Source organism: Megachile rotundata, chromosome 3 (assembly GCF_050947335.1).
Source record: "Megachile rotundata isolate GNS110a chromosome 3, iyMegRotu1, whole genome shotgun sequence".
Lineage (NCBI taxonomy): Eukaryota > Metazoa > Arthropoda > Insecta > Hymenoptera > Megachilidae > Megachile > Megachile rotundata.
The window spans coordinates 20,291,485-20,310,737 of record NC_134985.1 but is presented as its reverse complement, the minus strand read 5'-3'; the positions used below and the strand labels follow the sequence as shown (position 1 = coordinate 20,310,737).

Genomic DNA, 19,253 nt, shown 5'->3' with positions numbered 1-19,253 from the left:
GTCGATGCCGATCGTTGGCGCATGTGCGTCCTCCCCTCTCGCCCCTCCACGAGCTTGGCTAACCCTCGCGGACCTTTGCACCCCTCCATATAGCCGACATTCTCGTTTTCTGCCTCCGCCGCCCTCCGCTCTTTTCTCCCTTTTTGCACGAGGGGAGATAGAACCACCGTGCACCCCTTGCCTCCCTTCGTGGCCGCTTCGTTTCACCCCCAACGCGCACCAACACACGCGACGAGCTACCAACAAGTTCGCGTCGCGTATCGGCGACATAGCGTCACCACTATGCAGCCAATCTTCCATAGGAATCACCATCGGCCTCCCCCTTGGGAGTTTACACACTCGTCGCGAGGCTAGGAACGAGGCCGGTGCCCGTGGCACCCTAGCCAGCTGTTTTCCCTTCCGTTTTCGATGTCTACATTCGACACGGGCTCGAACCGTGCCACGACCACCTACCTCGCCGTCGTTTCGGGGCTTGTTTTTTGCCCGGCAGAGTTCAGTAACCTCCTTCGGACACGGCCGGATCCGAACGAGCTTCCGTTTGCCTAGATTTATGGGCAGACCGCGGGCTGGGAAATTAAGCTGATCGGGTTACGGAGATAGGATTTATGGAAGTCATCGGATGATCGGTTCTTTCTGGAGCAAGTTGTTCCAAGCACATAGCGGGTTACCATAAATCTGGGTTTGCGCAAACCGTACACGAACTCGTGCACAAAGGGGAGGAGAGAATAGCCCTCCTGACGCACACCCTCGTCGCGATGCAGCGGTGCCGCTAACGACCCGCGTAATTTCACCGATAAACCCGTATCGATCATCCGTTCCGAAGCGAGTTCTTGTTGCGTATCCAAAACGCGTCGGTATTCCCGTTCTCTCGCGAGACTCGGGGATAACGGAGTCACCTTCGAATCGCCGTCCCATTCCAGAAAGCGACTCATCGATTCAGAGTCAGCCAACTGTGCCTACGCCAATGGGGATGCACATACGCGTGTACCGCGCAAACGTGAAGCCCGCGCGCGCACGCAATCAAAAGGCCTGCAGGAATCGAGAACTAGCATCGGCACCCTCGAGGGGTTGCGCAGCCATCCCTAGCTTCGGTATAAACCATCGGCAGCAGCAGCAGCAGCAGCAGCAACGACGGCGGCGGTGGTGAGGATGGTAGCGACGGCAGCGCCACTCCACGATGCTGACTCAAGGGGAGAGCCGCAACGGAGGGACTAGGGGGGTTCCCGGTTCGACGAAGGCCAGAGAGAGACGCAACGAGGAGGATACGCGCCAGACGAGGACGGCGAACAAACGTACGGTAGGGGATAAGCAGAGGAGCGGCAGCGCCACCGACTAAACAGTCGCACCCCGTCGTTGTGATCGTATTCGAGGGCACCCCCTGTCACTGGCGAGAGCCGCGACAGGGAGCGACCGAGAGAGTATCAGACGGACGGACAGACGGACGGACGGACGGACAGACGGTCAGTCAGTCAGTCAGTCAGTCAGTCGGTCCACTCAGTTAGCCAGCCAGCGAAGTTAGCACGAGAAGGGACGCAGGTGGAGAGGAACGGCCAGGAACGAAGGGATAAACAGGAAGGAAGAAAAGAAGGAACGAACGAAAGAAGATTTGAAGCGAGTTAGTAACCAGTAGTAGTATCGTAGTATCTAGCGGTAGTCGACTCGCGCGAATAAATTGCTAGTTAGCGTGAGAGGGCCGAGAAAGTCGAGGAGGGTTCTCTGGTGCGAACAGGCTGGCATGGTGGCGGTGCATCCTACGAAGGAGCTGCCCTCGCTGTGCCGATGACGAGGCTGCAGATCACGCCCCAACGTGAGCAAGGAAGGACGAAGAGGAAGCCGCAGCAGGCACCGTCCACGGATACCCTGATCGCCCGAGAGGTTAACAGGCTTCAGATACGGACGGCGCTGAGTGACGGACGGCGGCGACGGAGACGGCGGCGTCGCGACATCGGCGACGACCACGTCGTCGACGCTCGGTGTAACGACGAGGAACGCGAGAACGACACCGGCGATAGTGGTGTCGGTGGCATCGACTCCGCCGATCGGTACGGTGGTGCGTTTGGTGCGGTTGGTGAGGGTGTTGGTAGTGGTGTAGCGAAGCCGGAGGTTTCTCGTGACAGGGATACTCGGTCGGGTGAGCGCGTCCTGGTGGACGACGACCAGGACGACCAACGGGTTCGCGGCGATAGCTACGGAACGGGACAACCGCGTCAACATGCCGCGCTGCCTCATGGCCAAGAAATGGAAGGCCTACCCTTGGCCGGATCGCGTGGACGATCCCCAGGAGGAGCAGGCCGACCCCTCGGGCATGCTGCAGGAGCACACGTCCCCGAGCCATACGGGGATTCAACAGATATCCGCCTCCATGGAGAAGAGGCAGCACAGGCATGAGCCCGAAGACGAGGAGATCGACGTGGTCGGCGACACCGACTCTAGACAGGTCGATCATCAGCAGACCTGTTGGGGTCCGCACAGTCCTACCGCCGGTGCCACTGCACCTAGCCCGCCGCCTCTCAACGCCTCCGGTGCTCTTTACTATCATGGTGAGTAACCTTCGGCGTTATTGATTATCGCGCGGAACACCGTGCTCCTCGGGCATTTATCTGCCGAGATAAGCCTGCCAACTGCTTTTCCTAGATTCCACGTGTACGCTGCTGGAACGTTCTGGAACGCGTTAGATAAACCACACTCCAATTATCCTCCGTATCCTCCTCTATTTACGTATCCTATCGTGCCACGCCCAAATCTCTTCGGATTCGGTCACTCCGATAGATCGCGAAAGATGAACCACGGCTTCTCCCGTACGGGTTTTTATCCCCGATCAGATTCGACCTTCGGAGTCTGGCCATGCGTCGAGCCACGGGGGTGACACACCCGCCGATTGGACGATCCTCTGTGCTATAGAGAAATTGCGGTAGTCGGCCGCGACGATAACACGCTACAGCTCCCATGGGACCAGATATATTGGCCAAAGAACGGCTCTCCGTTCTTCTTCTTTTGTTCGTTTAATGATTTTCTCCGGTGACCACGCGACCAATTCTGGCCATGCGTCGACACGCACACGATTACGCGTCAATTCACACACACGTACACACGTTCGGTGACACACCCGCCAGCCCGATCGTTGATTCTACTGCGGATCTTTGGGTGGATCGAAGCAAAGGGGAGGAATCATTCCTTTTTTCTCTCTCGCCCATCCCATTTGGGTCACGTTCCTTTTACGAACAAAGCCTCTGGCTGCCTTTTTTCCTCTCTTTCTATGGAACTACCTTGTCTGCCGTAAACGGGGACACGGGAATTTCGGGAACAGCCGAAAGAAGAATGTTCCCTTTCGGTACTCGCTTGTTGCACGCGATCGGGAACAACGTACACTCGTACGGTTGTTAGACTATTTTTGCGGCCGATGGGAAGCCCATGATGTCTCGTGCCTTCGGCGTCGCGTTATGGGACACTGTTGCTCGCGCAACAGGAAAACCCGACATTTTATCCCAAGCTTCCAGATTTGAATTTCAATGCAGATTGAATGGAGACAGTTAATTGTGATGCAGGAATTATGATAGCGTGAAAGGAAAATTCTTTTCACGGATATTTAGGTCAGGTTCCTTTGTCGAACCGTAGTAGCGATTCTTTTACACTGTTCGTTAAGAGCACCAGATGAAAACGGAGAGTTATCGCGAAATTTAGGACGCGTACCATTGAAAATAAAAGGAGGATATTTACTACCCGCGGGTATCGTAATTTTCTCAAACAAACCGAGACGGTGCTTTATTATGGAAATTAATCGACACACAAAGGAATTTTTAATGTTTGAACACTCGACTCGGTATACTTCACATGAAATTATTTATGGAATATGCTAGTTATTGATGTTTTCTCACATTTTGATTCCACGCGGTGTATATCTATGCGTTGTACTTCCACGCTCTGTATTTCCACGTTCTGTATTTCCACGCGCCGTAATTCCATGCGCTGTAGTTCCACGCGCTATATTTCCATGCGTAGTACTTCCACGCGCCGTAATTCCACGCACTGTAGTTTCACAGGCCGTAGTTCCAAGCGTGGTACTTCCACGCGCCATAGTTTCACGCGTAATGTTTCCACGCGCCATAGTTTCACGCGTAGTACTTTCACGCGTAATACTTCCACGTGCCGTAGTTCCACGCGCCATAGTTCCATGCGTAATATTTCCACGCGCCATGGTTTCACGCGTAGTACTTTCACGCGTAATACTTCCACGCGCCGTAGTCTCACGCGCCATACTTTCACGCGTAATATTTCCACGCGTCATAGTTTCACGCGTAGTACTTTCACGCGTAGTACTTTCACGCGTAGTACTTTCACGCGTAGTACTTCCACGCGCCGTAGTTCCACGCGCTATATCTCCACGCGCCATGTCTCCACGTATGGTATTTTCATGCGTAGTATTTCCACGCGCCATATCTCCACGTATGGTACTTTCACACGTAGTATTTCTACGCGTCATATCTCCACGCGTACTACTTCCACGCTCTGTATTTCCACGCACCAAATTTCCACGCATTGCACTCCCATATATCACACCTCCATATGTTGAATTTGAAGACATAAAATTTGTACGCATTGCACTCCCATATATCACACCTCCATATGTTGAATTTAAAGACATAAAATTTGTACGCATTGCACTCCCACATATCACACCTCCACACGTTGAATTTCAACCTACAATATTTCCACGCGTTGAACATCCACGTGTTGAATTTCTACAGTTGGTATCTCCATACGTAGAATTTCTGCACATTGTAGCTCCACGTGTTGCATAGCCAGTTGTATTCTCACGTGTTACATAAAGACATTTTGTAGCATAGCGTGTTGTATCGTAACGCATAGTCACACATTGCAACGGCTTGTGCGGTCAAACGTTTGTCTCGGCGTTTCTAAGTTTGTGAGACAGGTGACTAGAGACCCCTACGTTATTCAAAGTGTTAACGCATACGACGGAATCGATTTAACGCCTTCCATTGTTCGCCTTTGAAGTAGTTAGGTATGTCTTCAACGCTACAAATGATTCAACGTTTGACGACATTCACGACATTTTAAGTAATCGCGTTAGGTGGGCGGTTGTTGCGAAAAATAACCAGAGGGAACAGCTGTTAATTGAATTCTGTTATCGATTGTGACCGTCGGGTCTTTAACATGGCACGAAGCGTTATGTAACACGTGTACTCGTTCCACGCTCTGGACGAGGCTAAATGTGGACCTTGCGAGAAAACCGAGCAATTTTCTCTCGGTCTTAATGTCTTTATACGGTGACGCGTTATCATCGAATCTTCGGTATAATACACGTGTGAATAATGCATGCGACTTAATTCACCCGACAGTTTTTAATAAAACGGAACTTTACAGAGTAACTCATTTCCATATTCAATATTCGATATTTTTTAATGAAAGCTTATGTATATGCATATAATATACTTTTTGAACTTTTTGAAATCTCAAAGAAGATGAAATTCGTACTCAATGAGATTCATGCTTGATATACAAAATTTCTATTCGCACGTGAAAAGATAAGCGCCATGTGATCTTAAATATTTAATTAGTTTGATTTTGATTTAATAAAATCTGATAGGGTTCGAAAGATCGTTCTATTTCGTTCTGTTCGATTTCATGCATCGTCGAATACGACCTTGTACGTCGAGATGAGAATTCAGGTCGAAAATATGTAAGAACGACGTGGCATCGATTAAACGGCTTCCTTTTGCTGTGACTACTACGCAAATAACGAACCGTGCTTTCTTTATAGTAGTCACGTAATACTTCATTGTACGGGCTCACTGTTTCCACTGTTGCTTAATTCCTTGTTAATGATAAGTATTTCTTTGGGAGCTGTTCTCGACCTTAATTAATGCATTAATTCTGGTGCAGTGGAAACGGTGTTCAGACTTCATCGATCAGGTCTAAACTTTTGTCATCATAAATCACTTTTGCTAACTTTTGCCATTTTTTTAATATTTATGGTTTTTATTGATTTGCATACGGTTATGTAGTTAATTTATTTCGTGGGTGTCTTTTGCTATGTGGTTACGGATATTTTCATGTATTTAGGGTTACAGATATTTTCATGTATTTACAGTTACAGATATTTTTATGTATTTAGAGTTACAGATATTTTTATGTATTTAGAGTTACAGATATTTTTATGTATTTACAGTTACAAGTATTTCCATATATTTATGGTTACACATATTTTCATATATTTACAGTTACAGATAATTTTATGTATTTACAGTTACACATATTTTCACATATTTACAGTTACACATATTTTCATATATTTATAGTTACATGTATTTTCATACATTTACAGTTACATATATTTTCATATATTTACAGTTACAGATAATTTTATGTATTTACAGTTACACATATTTTCACATATTTACAGTTACACATATTTTCATATATTTATAGTTACATGTATTTTCATATATTTACAGTTACATATATTTTCATATATTTACAGTTACAGATAATTTGATGTATTTACAGTTACACATATTTTCACATATTTACAGTTACACATATTTTCATATATTTATAGTTACATGTATTTTCATATATTTACAGTTACATATATTTTCACATATTCACAGCTACACATATTTTCACATATTTACAGTTACACATATTTTCACATATTTACAGTTACACATAATTTCACATATTTACAGTTACACATATATTCACATATTCACAGCTACACATATTTTCACATATTCACAGTTACACATATTTTCATATATTTACAGCTACACATATTTTCACATATTCACACTTACACATATTTTCATATATTTACAGCTACACATACATAAGTTCACTGTCAGCGTCAGTATTTCAGTTTTCACTGTAAGGTACTCTGTTTTATATGCACAGAACGTCAGAAGATTATATTCGCAGTTATGTTTAAGTTCTCAAAGGGTTCGCATAGTTCGATGAGAATCGGGTTATTCAATTTCCTACGGTTTCTATTATCCAGCGGAGGAGAAAGTTTGAAATCTAGTGGATGTAGCGAAGGAGTTTGCGCAACACTGCGCTGGAGGAATGTTCGAGTTGCAGAGGGTGTCTCACGATAATGAGGGTTCGTTTCATGGTAATGAGGCTGGGGCAATTAGCGAATACGGCGACACGATTTTGAATCTTCGAAACGCGTAATCTTCTCAATTCTGTCGCACAATCTGTTGCAATTTTGAGTAATGTCGAACTTGATGAGGGGGTGGAACATTTCATGAATTCATGTTGCACTTCGACTGTCTAATATATTTAATGAATCAAGAACATTATTTAAGTTGCGTCTTAATTTTTTGCTTTAATAAAATGTTACAATTTATGTATGCAAGATTGATGTACATTTATTTAGTACATTTAATAAGTACATTAAAAAAAAATACATTTAATAACAAGTATATTTAACAAGTACATTTAACAAGTATATTTAACAAGTACATTTAACAAGTATATTTAACAAATACATTTAACAGCAAGTACATTTAACAAGTACATTTAACAAATACATTTAACAAGTACATTTAACAAATACATTTAACAAATACATTTAACAAATACATTTAACAGCAAGTACATGTAACAAGTACATTTAACAAATACATTTAACAACAAGTATATTTAACAAGAACATTTAACAAGTTTGATTAACTTTTTTGAAAATATATTAGTACCTAATACCCAAGAAAACGATATTAAATTTCAGACTAGAAAAATATTCCATCAATGTCAGTTCTGGTTGCATAAGAGTAGCAAGTTTTGTTATATGTTTCCTAATGTATAAAATAAATGCCACGTACATAATGTATACAGAGGTTGAAGGGGTTAAAGGAACTAAGAGTCACTGAAACCTCGATGGCGTCTCCTCAAGGTCTTCTTCCACATAATAAGATACTACTCTTTAACCTTTAAGCGCAGAGGCGTGGTCTAAGAAAACATATTTTAAGCTCGTAATACAACAATGTTACATGGAAAAGAATAAAACTTTGCAGTTGAACTACGTTGCAAGATTAAAATATTTGTCTGACAAGAATATTGTATAACAAGAATAGTGTTACACCAGAATATTTGTGTAAAAAAAAGTTGAGCAGTCACACCAGAATATTTGTGTAAAAAAAAGTTGAGCAGTCATACCAGAATATTCCTATAAAAAAAAGTTGAGCAGTTACACCAGAATATTAGTACAAAAAAAGTTGAGCAGCATTACACCAGAATATTTGTACAAAAAAAAGTTGAGCAGCGTTACACCAGAATATTTGTACAAAAAAAAGTTGAGCAGTTACGCCAGAATATTAGTACAAAAAAAAAATTGAGCAGTGTTGCCCCAGAATATTTGCATAAAAAAAAAATTGAGCAGTGTTACACTGGAATATTTGCAACAAAAAAAGTTGAGCAGCATTACACCAGAATATTAGTATAAAAAAAGTTGAGCAATGGTATCAGAAATCGGAACATCCGGTAAACATGTCGGAGCGTTTCCTATCGATTTCGGTTTTGTTCGAGCATCCTGATCGTTGTTCGAAACGATCGAGGAACAACAATAGCAAAGGACCTTACGTCGCCCTTTGAAAAAGCTAGAATCAACAGACTCGTGGGAGCGTGCTGAGCGTTCATTCGACATTATTGATTCTCACCCTCTCCTCTGGCTCCTCTCTACTTCACCTACCCTTCTCGTTCCCTCTTTGTCTTACTCTCGCTCTCTCCTTCTCTCTCGCTAGACCGTTGATGAAATGCACTTCCAGACACGGCCACTCTCCTTTCCCTCTGTGTTGACTTCCTTTTATTTCAGCCAATAATAGATGCGCGCCGGTTGATCGATCGCCAGCACAGTTTTCTGATTTATTGCTGTCACGCAGACCACCCTTACGACACCCCTCCAGGGAGACCCTTTGCGATTCGTCAAAGTGGTTCGTTCTTTAGTTTTTTCTCCGCAATCATTCGATTTACGCGCAGGCCCCGTGCGCGTCTTTCTTATGCATTCAAATCGCCCCTTTGCTGGGTTCACTGTAATCGGATCTCTTGGTTTTCTGGTTTTGGGATTTGGGGCGGAGCTATTCACGAATTTCGGAGCTCTGGATTTTGCCAGCGAAATTTGCTAACTTGGGGATTCTCTATTTTCGGATTGGAGAGTTTAGCAATTTTGCGACTTTAGGACTTTGAGATTTTGCAATTTTGTTTTGGGACTTTGAAGTCTATGAAACACAAGAGTTTGAAATTTAGAAGTTTATCAAATTTCTATACATTTTTAACTTTGACATTCTGAAACAAAATATCCACTGACCATAAAATGATTGCAAAGAAAAAACATCCCCTAAATATATATTCATCCCCCAGAACAATATCCAACAAAATCATTAAAGACCGAAATACAACATCACAAACCAATCAACATAAATCAAATATTTTACACACCCTGTGAACGAAGCCATTAAAGAGTAAAGTACAATACCACAATTAGACCCGTCGTTATAACCCGATTGTCGTCCCGAATTGAAACTAGCGAAATCAATGAGAAACTAATTGCGATACAATACGATTAATAAAACGATTCGAGTTAACGAATCAACGAAACGCATTTCGCCGATTGTCGGAGCGTTTCTCAGTTGGATGAACGTAAAAAGCAACGAGAACGTTGGTATTGTTTCATCGATGCTAGTCGAGAATATTTGGTTGGTGGAAAGAGGCGCAGCTGACGGAACAGAAGGGAAGCGACACGCTCGACAATTTCAGCGTTCTCGTGTTCAGGCCCCGTTCGCAACAATGCGAAATGTCGCGTTACATTGTCGCAGCGAGGGTATCGATCGTGTCCGGTGGAAAGCAACTAGGCATCGAAGGCTAACTGTCGCGTGTCCTTTCGCGTGGACAGCGGCAATAAAAAGAAGGGCCAACCCGTTTAAATCGTTCGAGTGGATATTAAGCTGAGTACACATTCAACGAGCCTGAACAAACATTAGAATTTTCTACCTTTCATCGCTCAAACTTTTATATGTTCACTACTACTCTTATAGTCACATCATTTCACTTCTATATGAGGAGCAAAAGAAATATTATATTTGATATTTTGCTGTATTGTTATGTTGGCAAGTTTTATTTGTGTTGGTAGTCTTTGATGGTGGAGTTTGATAGGTAGTTATAATGGGTGCTTTATTGATTCTAATATCAGAAGTTACGAAATTCCATTGTGAGTGGAAATATGGCGAGTGGGAGTGTTACGCGTGGAGATATGGCGCGTGGGAGTACTACGCGTGCAGATACGGCGCGTGGGAGTACTAAGCGTGGAGATATGGGGCGTGGGAGTACTACGCGTGGAAATACGGCGCGTGGAGGTACCACGCGTGGAGGTACTACGCGTGGAGGTAACACGCTTGGAACTATGGCGCGTGGAAGTACCACGCGTGGAAGTACTACGCATGGAACTACGACGCGTGGAGGTACTACGCTTGGTGGTACCACGCTTGGAAATACTACGCTTAGAGGTACCACGCTTGGAAATACTACGCTTGGAGGTACCACGCTTGGAAATACTACGCATGGAACTACGGCGCGTGGAGGTACCACGCGTGGAGGTACTACGCGTGGAAATACTACGCGTGGGGGTACCACGCGTGGAGGTACTATGCGTGGAGGTACCACGCGTGGAAGTACTACGCGTGGGGGTACCACGCGTGGAAATACTACGCATGGAACAACGGCGCGTGGAAGTACTACGCGTGGAGGTACCACGCGTGGAACTACGGCGCGTGGAAGTACTACGCGTGGAACTACGGCGCGTGGAAGTACTACGCGTGGAACTACTACGCGTCGAAGTACTACGCGTGGAACTACTACGCGTGGGAGTACTACGCGTGGAACTACGGCGCGTGGAAGTACTACGCGTGGAACTACGGCGCGTGGAAGTACTACGCGTGGAATTACGGCGCGTGGAAGTACTACGCGTGGAATTACGGCGCGTGGAAGTACTACGCGTGGAATTACGGCGCGTGGAAGTACTAAACGTGGAATTACGGCGCGTGGAAGTACTACGCGTGGAACTACTACGCGTGGGAGTACTACGCATGGAACTACGGCGCGTGGAAGTACTACGCGAGGAAATATGGCGCTTGGAAGTCCTACGCGTGGAAGTACTATGCGTAGAACTACGGCGCGTTGAAATACTACGCGTGGAAGTATTAGTATTAGTTTCCTTCTAAATAAAAGAAGACTAGCTCGCGAGGAAAGGTAGTTCTTTGAACGACATGCAACAGATACGGTGTTGCACCCTTCTTACCCCCCGGGTGTGTTTCTATGCGCCGTTCTCTCTCGTTAATAAACGCACATGGTGGGACCAGCTGACGTGTGCCGGCAACAGGAAATGAAACGGCGCACCGGTTTCGTGTGATTCACGAATTCAAATATTCATGGCTAGAGCCAGGGGGTTGGAAGAACCGGATGACAAAGAACGGGGTGGAAAGAAGGAACGTCGCGTTATCGGTGCCCTTTAATTTTCGACGCCACAACGTTTCGTTCCACTCGAGGAAATCCTCCGCGGATAATTAAAAGCTGTTATTTCGAGGCCTTGGATGCCTTTTATTTTCTGTTCGCTGGTCCTGAAAATGCTACATGGTGAACTGAGCTGTCGCGATATTAATTTTTCACCGTTCCAGAACACTGTTTTCTGCTTTTCTAATTCTCAAGCTGTATGCACTGTAAAATGAAATATTTAATGAAGAACAGTTCTGTTAAATTACAATTAAGTTTTGAAGTAATTTTTTATTAATTTTGTGGATGATCATTTATTTTTATCGATGGAATATTGTAATTATTTTCTGAGTTTAATGAGTGCAATTTCGATGAAAATACGATCTGTTCAACCTTCGGGTCGAATGTTGAAAATTTCGAGACGCGAAAGCTTCAATTTGCATTATTCATTAGCAACCCCTAATCAGCTTTGAATTCCCCATTAACTCTGATTGAGCGTATATCCCTCATTAATTAATATTCTGCGTTAATTTTAGTCCCCCAATACGGACTAAGCCAATTCGTTAACTGTATCAACACGCTGAGCTTAGTAATTTCGACCGATAGTCTGTAATCGATAATTTACACCACAATAAGTTTGAGAGGTTCAAAGACAATCATAATTAATCAATCCGTTTGCAGAATCTTGGACCTGCTAGAACCGTATGCAGGATTATCCCTCTTAATCCCGGAATATAAATTAATCAGACGACGTTACATCAAAATCCTTGAAATCCCTCTGTTTAAGTTCATTAATCCTGTCCCTTTTATCGTGCTAAATATGTAACTCGTGGATCAACCACGTGGAACCATTTATACGAATTAAATTTCTTCGAGGGTCTCGTAAATCGATAATAAGTCTTGCAGTATTTAATGCGCGACACGTTCGTTTCATCCAGCGAATTTAGGGTTATTAAAACTTTACACGGGTTGTGGAAACTTTTCTGTGAAATCTACTTCATGTCTTAAGGCTTTTTCAAAATTAATTACTTTTATTCGAGCTTTTACCTACTTTACGAAATCAGTGTTTGAGACATTTACACCAAGCATTAAAATTTTGTAGACTGAAGGGGAATTTAAGAATCTCAATTTGTTCTATGAAATAGAACTAAATACTGCAAGACTCGTATCGATTTGTGAGACCCTCGAAGATATTTAATTCGTGTAAATGGTTCCATCTGGTTCATCCATGACTTATATGCCACGATAAAGGGGACGGATTAATGAACTTGCTAGAGGTATTTCAAGCATCTTTATGCAAAGTTTAATTTACATTCTGGGATCAGAATAATAAGCATCAAAATTTCAGGAAATCCCTTGACCTGAAGGTCTCCTTGTCAGAGAACTGCTAAGCGATGTCAAGTGGAGGGAAAATTATTTCACACTTCCACGTCAAGTGTGGGTAAAATTATTTTATAATTTTGCATCCACACTTCATGTCACTTAGTTTGCAAGGAGACCTTCAGGTCAAGGAACGTTCTTGCTGTTCTGATCCCAGAACATAAATTAGACGATGCGTGAATACATTTTCCTCTTTCACAAGTCTAAAGTCCTGGATAGTCAAATTTGTCTAAATTTACTGAAATCTGAAGTAGTAAAAAATGTTGCAGAAGGATCAGAAGCAATCGCTAACCGAATGACCGGTGTTTGCGCAGGATACACGCACGAATCGTGGATCAACCACGAGGAGCCTCCAAAATACGCGACCTTGCGTTCCGCAGCGGAGCTGGCTCGGCCAGTGGTGCCATCTCCGCCTCCTCCGACATCGCAGCAGGAATTACCGGTGGTGGTGACCGGGTCGAGTTTGCACCAGGCCCACCCGGTGGCCCCAACGACGACCCCTTCGTCGTCCACGTCGTTGAGTCTGCCTCCCAGGAAGAGCCTGTCGATGTGCTTCACGAGCACCGGGACTGCGCTCTCGTTGCCCCCGAAGAAAAAGGACATCTATCGGCCGTACAGTCTTCAGCCTACGTCGGAGATCCGGACGTCGGCCGAGGAGGATTTGTCCGCTGCGCAGGCGATCCTCGACCTGAGCGCGTCGCCCGCTGCGCCCACGCACTCGGTCTTCATTCACACGCTATCTCCACCGCCGCCGCCGCCACAGCCCCCGGGGCCGACGGCACCCGCCGTCGGGGCGGCTGGACAGCTGCAACCGGCTCAACAGCAGCCCATACCCGTCTCGGTGCTGGTCCCGGTGCCCAGCTCGCAGACCAGCCAGCTGCGACAACAGGAACAGACGCCGCAACCTCAGTCACCTGCCACCGCCGAGGTTAACGCCAATAACTGCTCCGCTGCCAGGGACGGGTGAGTATCATACAAATGCGATTGATCCAAAGAGTACCACGCTTATGGTTGTGCATACGCGGCTTCGCGGATACAGGGGACACACACGATCGAATGGCAGGTCGATGGATGAATGGTGACTCGATGTTTGGTGTCTCGCTTATGTGTACGATCGCTTGTTGGGTGTGTTGATTGGTCGTTTCTTGGTGTTGCATGACGCTGGCGGGGTATGGTTTGGTGTTTAGATATCGTGGGAACCTGGGGCAGCCCATTTGTCCTGGATGTTTCCTTAGTTTTATGTACAATCCTCTCCGCGACTTGAGATCCATGAAAGACCTCAGTCTCTAGTGTGTAAGTTCCTCATAAGCTTCTTCTGGTCCCTAACTTCTCCGTTGGCTCCAAACTAGACTCTTCCTAAGTTGTAAGGAAGGCTGAAGGAAATTACCGATTTCATTCAAACTTTGCAAAGCCACCGTCCAAAATAAAAAATATTTCAAACTCTACAACGTATGTCCTACCATTCGAGAATAGCACCAAAACCATCCAAAGTCCCAGACTTCATATAAGCTCTAGGTCCCTAGGTTCCTTTATATCATTCTTACCATCATGTCGTAAAGTGCACGGGCTGCCCGCGCAGGCAAGTCGTCCCCGACTCAGGCGAGTGCAAACTCCCCGAGTGGTAGCAAACCCCAGACACCCAAAAGGGATAGCAGTCCCTAGTTACCAATTGATCGTTGATCCAACAGCACCAGCGGCAGTAGCAAGACGGTCGCGTACACGTACGAGGCGTTCTTCGTGTCGGACGGGCGGTCTAAGCGTCGGGGCAACAGCACGAACGGGGCCGCTGTGCCCGACAAGGAGGCCACCCAACCGGACCGACCGAAATTCACGTGCACGGAGTGCGGCAAGCAGTACGCCACGTCGTCGAATCTGTCCCGACACAAGCAGACCCATCGGAGCCTGGATTCTCAATCGGCCAAGAAGTGCATTCACTGCGGCAAGGCGTACGTGAGCATGCCGGCGCTGGCGATGCACGTGCTCACCCACAAGTTGGCTCACAGTTGCGGCGTCTGCGGCAAGATGTTCTCCAGGCCTTGGTTGCTGCAAGGCCATTTAAGAAGTCACACCGGGGAGAAGCCTTACGGTTGCGCGCATTGCGGCAAAGCGTTCGCCGATCGCTCGAATCTTCGCGCCCACATGCAAACGCACTCGGCGGACAAGAACTACGAGTGCTCCAGATGCCACAAGACGTTCGCGCTCAAATCATACCTGAACAAACACCTGGAGTCCGCTTGTCTGCGGGACGACGAGATGCCTCCGCAACAGCAGCAGCAGCAGCCACAGCAGCAACAGGCGGCTGGAAACAACAACGCGGCGCAACATCAGCAGAGCAACAACCGTGGTTTGTAGCAGCGCTTCGACGACAAGACGGGCAGCATCAGGCGTCTGGACGCCCTTGGAGAGGTTGAGAGCTAGCGGTCGTTCGTGGCGACTCCCGGGTAAAGCCGGGCCTTGACAGAATTCACGAGGACGAGGATAACGCATAAGGTTTGCCGTAGGTTTTAAGTAGAAAAGTGCCAGTAGAGAATTGGGGAATAGAGAAGTAAACCGTGAGATGTAGCGTAACGAGGCAGGGGAGCAGTGATGCGAGACGAGAGGAGGGTGTAGAGGAGGTGTCGGTTTCGTAAATAATGTCTAACATTAATAAAAACGTCCAATAATGTTAAGTCTTAAAACGGGGGAAAAAAGGAGAAACAAAACGAGAGAAACGAGAACAAAGAACAAAAAACGTCGAACGGTGACGTCCACACTGCAGTCTAGTCACTCTAGTCGATTATACCTAATGCATTATGATATTATATTATTATATATTATATATTATATTATATTATTATTATTATATATATATATAGTATATTTACTAGCGCGTACGGTTCTAGTCGCGAGCTCGTTACGGAGACACTATTTATTGATAATTTAGCTGCCTAAAGGAAAAAGAAAAATAAAACTCTTCGATGCTTGAAAATATACAAAGAAACACACACAAAGACATAACATATAAAAGAGAAGAAGTGGGGGGAGGGGATCACGATACAAAACGAGTTCGATGCAATAACGATTTTAACATTCGTCTTAGATAAGAGACTACGTGATTTCCAGCCGGTTTTCGATTCTTCCCTTTTCGCAAGAGACACATCGACGCTCGTGAACGTCCCGCGAGAATCGAATCGTGTCTAAAGAACGATCGTCGCTAGCTGGTACGCACACCAATGACCGACAGCTCTTCTACCGGAAGTGTTCGACGACCGCGAACGACAGACTATCGAACCCCTTCGCATGTTCCTCTTCGATGGATCCTTCGTTGGACCACGTAATATTCGACCGGGGGTCCATTCACGGATTATCGATATCCTCGATGGAGAAGCTGGGTCTATGCGTTCCGAGGATGCGCATATTTCTTCGTCTTGGTTTAACAATTCACTTCGTTTCTTCGACGATTAATGGTGATGGGTAAAGGACGTTCTGGGACATCAAATTTTCTATTTATACTGCAGACTTTTTGTGCGAATGTTCTTTCGAACTGCTTTAATAATTTTATTTATCAGTACATCAAACATGTATTTATCTTTTATACGTGTATCATGCATGTATGAGCATACACGCTATCATATGTGAATCTTCAGTCTAGTTGTAATGACATACTGACTGCCATAATGATTTAAAGGAAAATTGCAAAACTTGTTCGAAGTTAACTTGTCTCTAAGGATTTGGAAACCGTAACTAGTGACTTCTCGAACATCCCTTTACCCACTGCCGCCATTGACACTCGTTCAGCGAACCGAGATCGGCTCCTGTGAAGAAAATTCACGAGATATCGTGTTAAAATTATTTTCGATCCACAGTGTACATTTTGTAAATAAGAAAATACTCGAGTGTCCACGCGCAGCATAGAGAGCGTGGACTCGGAGGTCGTTGCGTTGAAGAATTTCTTTTTTATCGTCATTTTCCTTTCTGCAATGCTACACGATCGAATGCAAAATATAAAGAGAAGGAAAATCAAGATATATTACACACGGACACTAACACAGAACACGTAGGGCAAAATAAACACGAACACACGTATATTTAGAGCAAATTCGAGTAATAGATGCGTAAACATTGTTATACACATATTTTATAGAAGCAATATAACGAGTAAGGGAAAATAATAAAAAAAAATAATAAAACCAGTAATAATGACGACGCGTACGGTCAAAAGCAATGTTTCGACACAACGAATTATATAATTATACATATATAGAGGCGAACATCGAAGTTTAACGCGATGGAAAAACGATGATTTGCTTCGGCATCGAACTTATTCGATCGTCCATTCACGCTCTTCGGTCTCTCGCGATGTTAATATTAATTAAGAATCGAGCTACTTTCTTTCTGTCTCTCTTCGCTTAACGAAAAACAATTTCTTTCGTATCGGTAAGCAAGCTATTCCTATTTTAGAGCCTAAAATTTGTACATACGTATTAGAAGGTTGGTTAACAAAATGGGAGCAATCGAGGAATCAGTGACTCAATGATTCGCCTTTTTCATAACACCAAATTTACATTCTTAAGAATTTAGTTGTCTAGTAGTGCCACTTTGATATTAGCTATTAATGACTGAATATTATAGGGATTATTCGTTCGTTTGCTATTCGTGCTGGAAGTTGATGGTACGTTTAAGGACTTTGCTTTTGAAGCAACATTCAATCTTATTATCAAATGTAATCTTTAACACGTTGATGATTCAACAAAATTCAATTATAATTCTTTCAAACAATGCTGTAGTTTCATAACCTCAAAGAACATTGAAGTTTAACATAACCTCAAAGAAGAGGTTACAATTTTCATAGAAGTTCAACATCGAAGTTAAACATAACCTCAAAGAAGTAAATAAAAATTTCATACAAGTTTAACATGAAAGTTTAACATAACTTTAAAGAAGCGAATAAAAATTTCATACAATTTTAACATCAAAGTTAAACATAACCTCAAAGAAGTAAATAAAAATTTCGTACAAATTTAACAGCAAAGTTAAACATAACCTCAAAGAAGTAAATAAAAATTTCATACAAGTTTAACATGAAAGTTTAACATAACTTTAAAGAAGCGCATAAAAATTTCATACAATTTTAACATCAAAGTTAAACATAACCTCAAAGAAGTAAATAAAAATTTCGTACAAGTTTAACAGCAAAGTTAAACATAACCTCAAAGAAGTGAATACAAATTTCATACAAGTTTAACAGCAAAGTTAAATATAACCTCAAAGAAGTAAATAAAAATTTCATACAAGTTCAACATGAAAGTTAAACATAACCTCAAAGAAGTAAATAAAAATTTCATACAAGTTCAACATGAAAGTAAAACATAACCTCAAAGAAGTAAATAAAAATTTCGTACAAGTTTAACATCAGTTTAACATAACCTCAAAGAAGTAAATAAAAATGTCATACAAGTTTAACATCAGTTTAACATAACCTCAAAGAAGTAAATAAAAATTTCATACAAGTTTAACATAACCTCAAAGAAGTAAATAAAAATTTCATACAAGTTTAACATCAGTTTAACATAACCTCAAAGAAGTAAATAAAGATTTGATAACCAAAGTTTGACATATTTTTATTGGGGAATATACGAAATATTACAATGTTTATCTCAACGTGTTAAAAGTATTTTATAGAACAAACAACGACGGACAATGTGTCCAATCGAATATACATCGAATCTCGATGACCGTCAACGCAATCGAACATCGAACATTAGTTAAACATTGTTCTTCCAAGTACAACGATTAGAGAAAGAGAGACAGGGGAATTCAGCCTAGAAATTCGAGCATTTTCCTCAATTCGACGTTGCTTATCAAAGAGAGCGATTACACTAGGCCAAATTATTGTTGAAAAAAGGCAAAGAAATCGCGACAGAACAAAGAAGAGCGTGGATCGGTGCCAGAATTGGCTCGACGATCCAACGAGTCCTTTTGTAATAATTATTGCCGACAAATAATTACCGCGTTGCATGTACAGAGTAGCCGACCTCTCACCGCCAAAGTAACGAAGCAAAGATGACTAAATAAAAAAAAAAAGAAAAAAGTGAAAAAAAAAAGAGAAACCGAAGCACACGGAGAAAAAAGGAACACATTTGTTGTTTTTGCCTGGTTAGTTCGATGGATCAGATTAGTAGGAATTTTCTGGTTGATCGAACTCGAAAAAAAGCTTTTCTAGTTTTTGTCCCTTGAAAAAGAGGTTTCGTGAGTTGTGTGCCGTGCGTGCAATTGCGATTCTCGCGTACGTAAATACATACGAACGTAGAGCAATAAAGTCCTAAGCAATACTAAATAATTAATTAATGGATTTACGGAGGATGTAAGGATAGCAAAGATGGCGGAGACGTTCA

At 43.6% G+C, this 19,253-nt stretch overlaps 1 protein-coding gene across 2 annotated transcripts; it reads left to right on the top strand.

Moving 5' to 3' along the window:
• Positions 1 to 397: 397 nt before the first annotated feature.
• scrt (scratch) lies at positions 398 to 18,962 on the top strand. Of its 2 annotated transcripts, none has more exons than XM_076529979.1 (3): positions 398 to 2,540; positions 13,149 to 13,842; positions 14,568 to 18,962. In XM_076529979.1, the coding sequence occupies exons 1-3, from the start codon at positions 2,213 to 2,215 to the stop codon at positions 15,229 to 15,231; spliced, it is 1,686 nt and encodes a 561-aa protein (XP_076386094.1). In that variant the 5' UTR covers positions 398 to 2,212; the 3' UTR covers positions 15,232 to 18,962. The 2 variants fall into 2 exon arrangements, with proteins under 2 accessions (XP_076386094.1, XP_076386096.1); XM_076529981.1 differs by having other exon boundaries at positions 402 to 2,540; positions 13,194 to 13,842.
• Positions 18,963 to 19,253: the final 291 nt, after the last annotated feature.

What these genes read in the sequence shown, in the direction of transcription:
- scrt (XM_076529979.1), top strand. Translation starts at nt 2,213, where the DNA reads ATGCCGCGCTGCCTCATGGCCAAGAAATGGAAGGCCTACCCTTGGCCG. An exon ending in CGGTGCTCTTTACTATCATG is followed by an intron (nt 2,541 to 13,148) that starts GTGAGTAACCTT and finishes AAAATGTTGCAG; the next exon opens with AAGGATCAGAAGCAATCGCT. An exon ending in TGCTCCGCTGCCAGGGACGG is followed by an intron (nt 13,843 to 14,567) that starts GTGAGTATCATA and finishes TTGATCCAACAG; the next exon opens with CACCAGCGGCAGTAGCAAGA.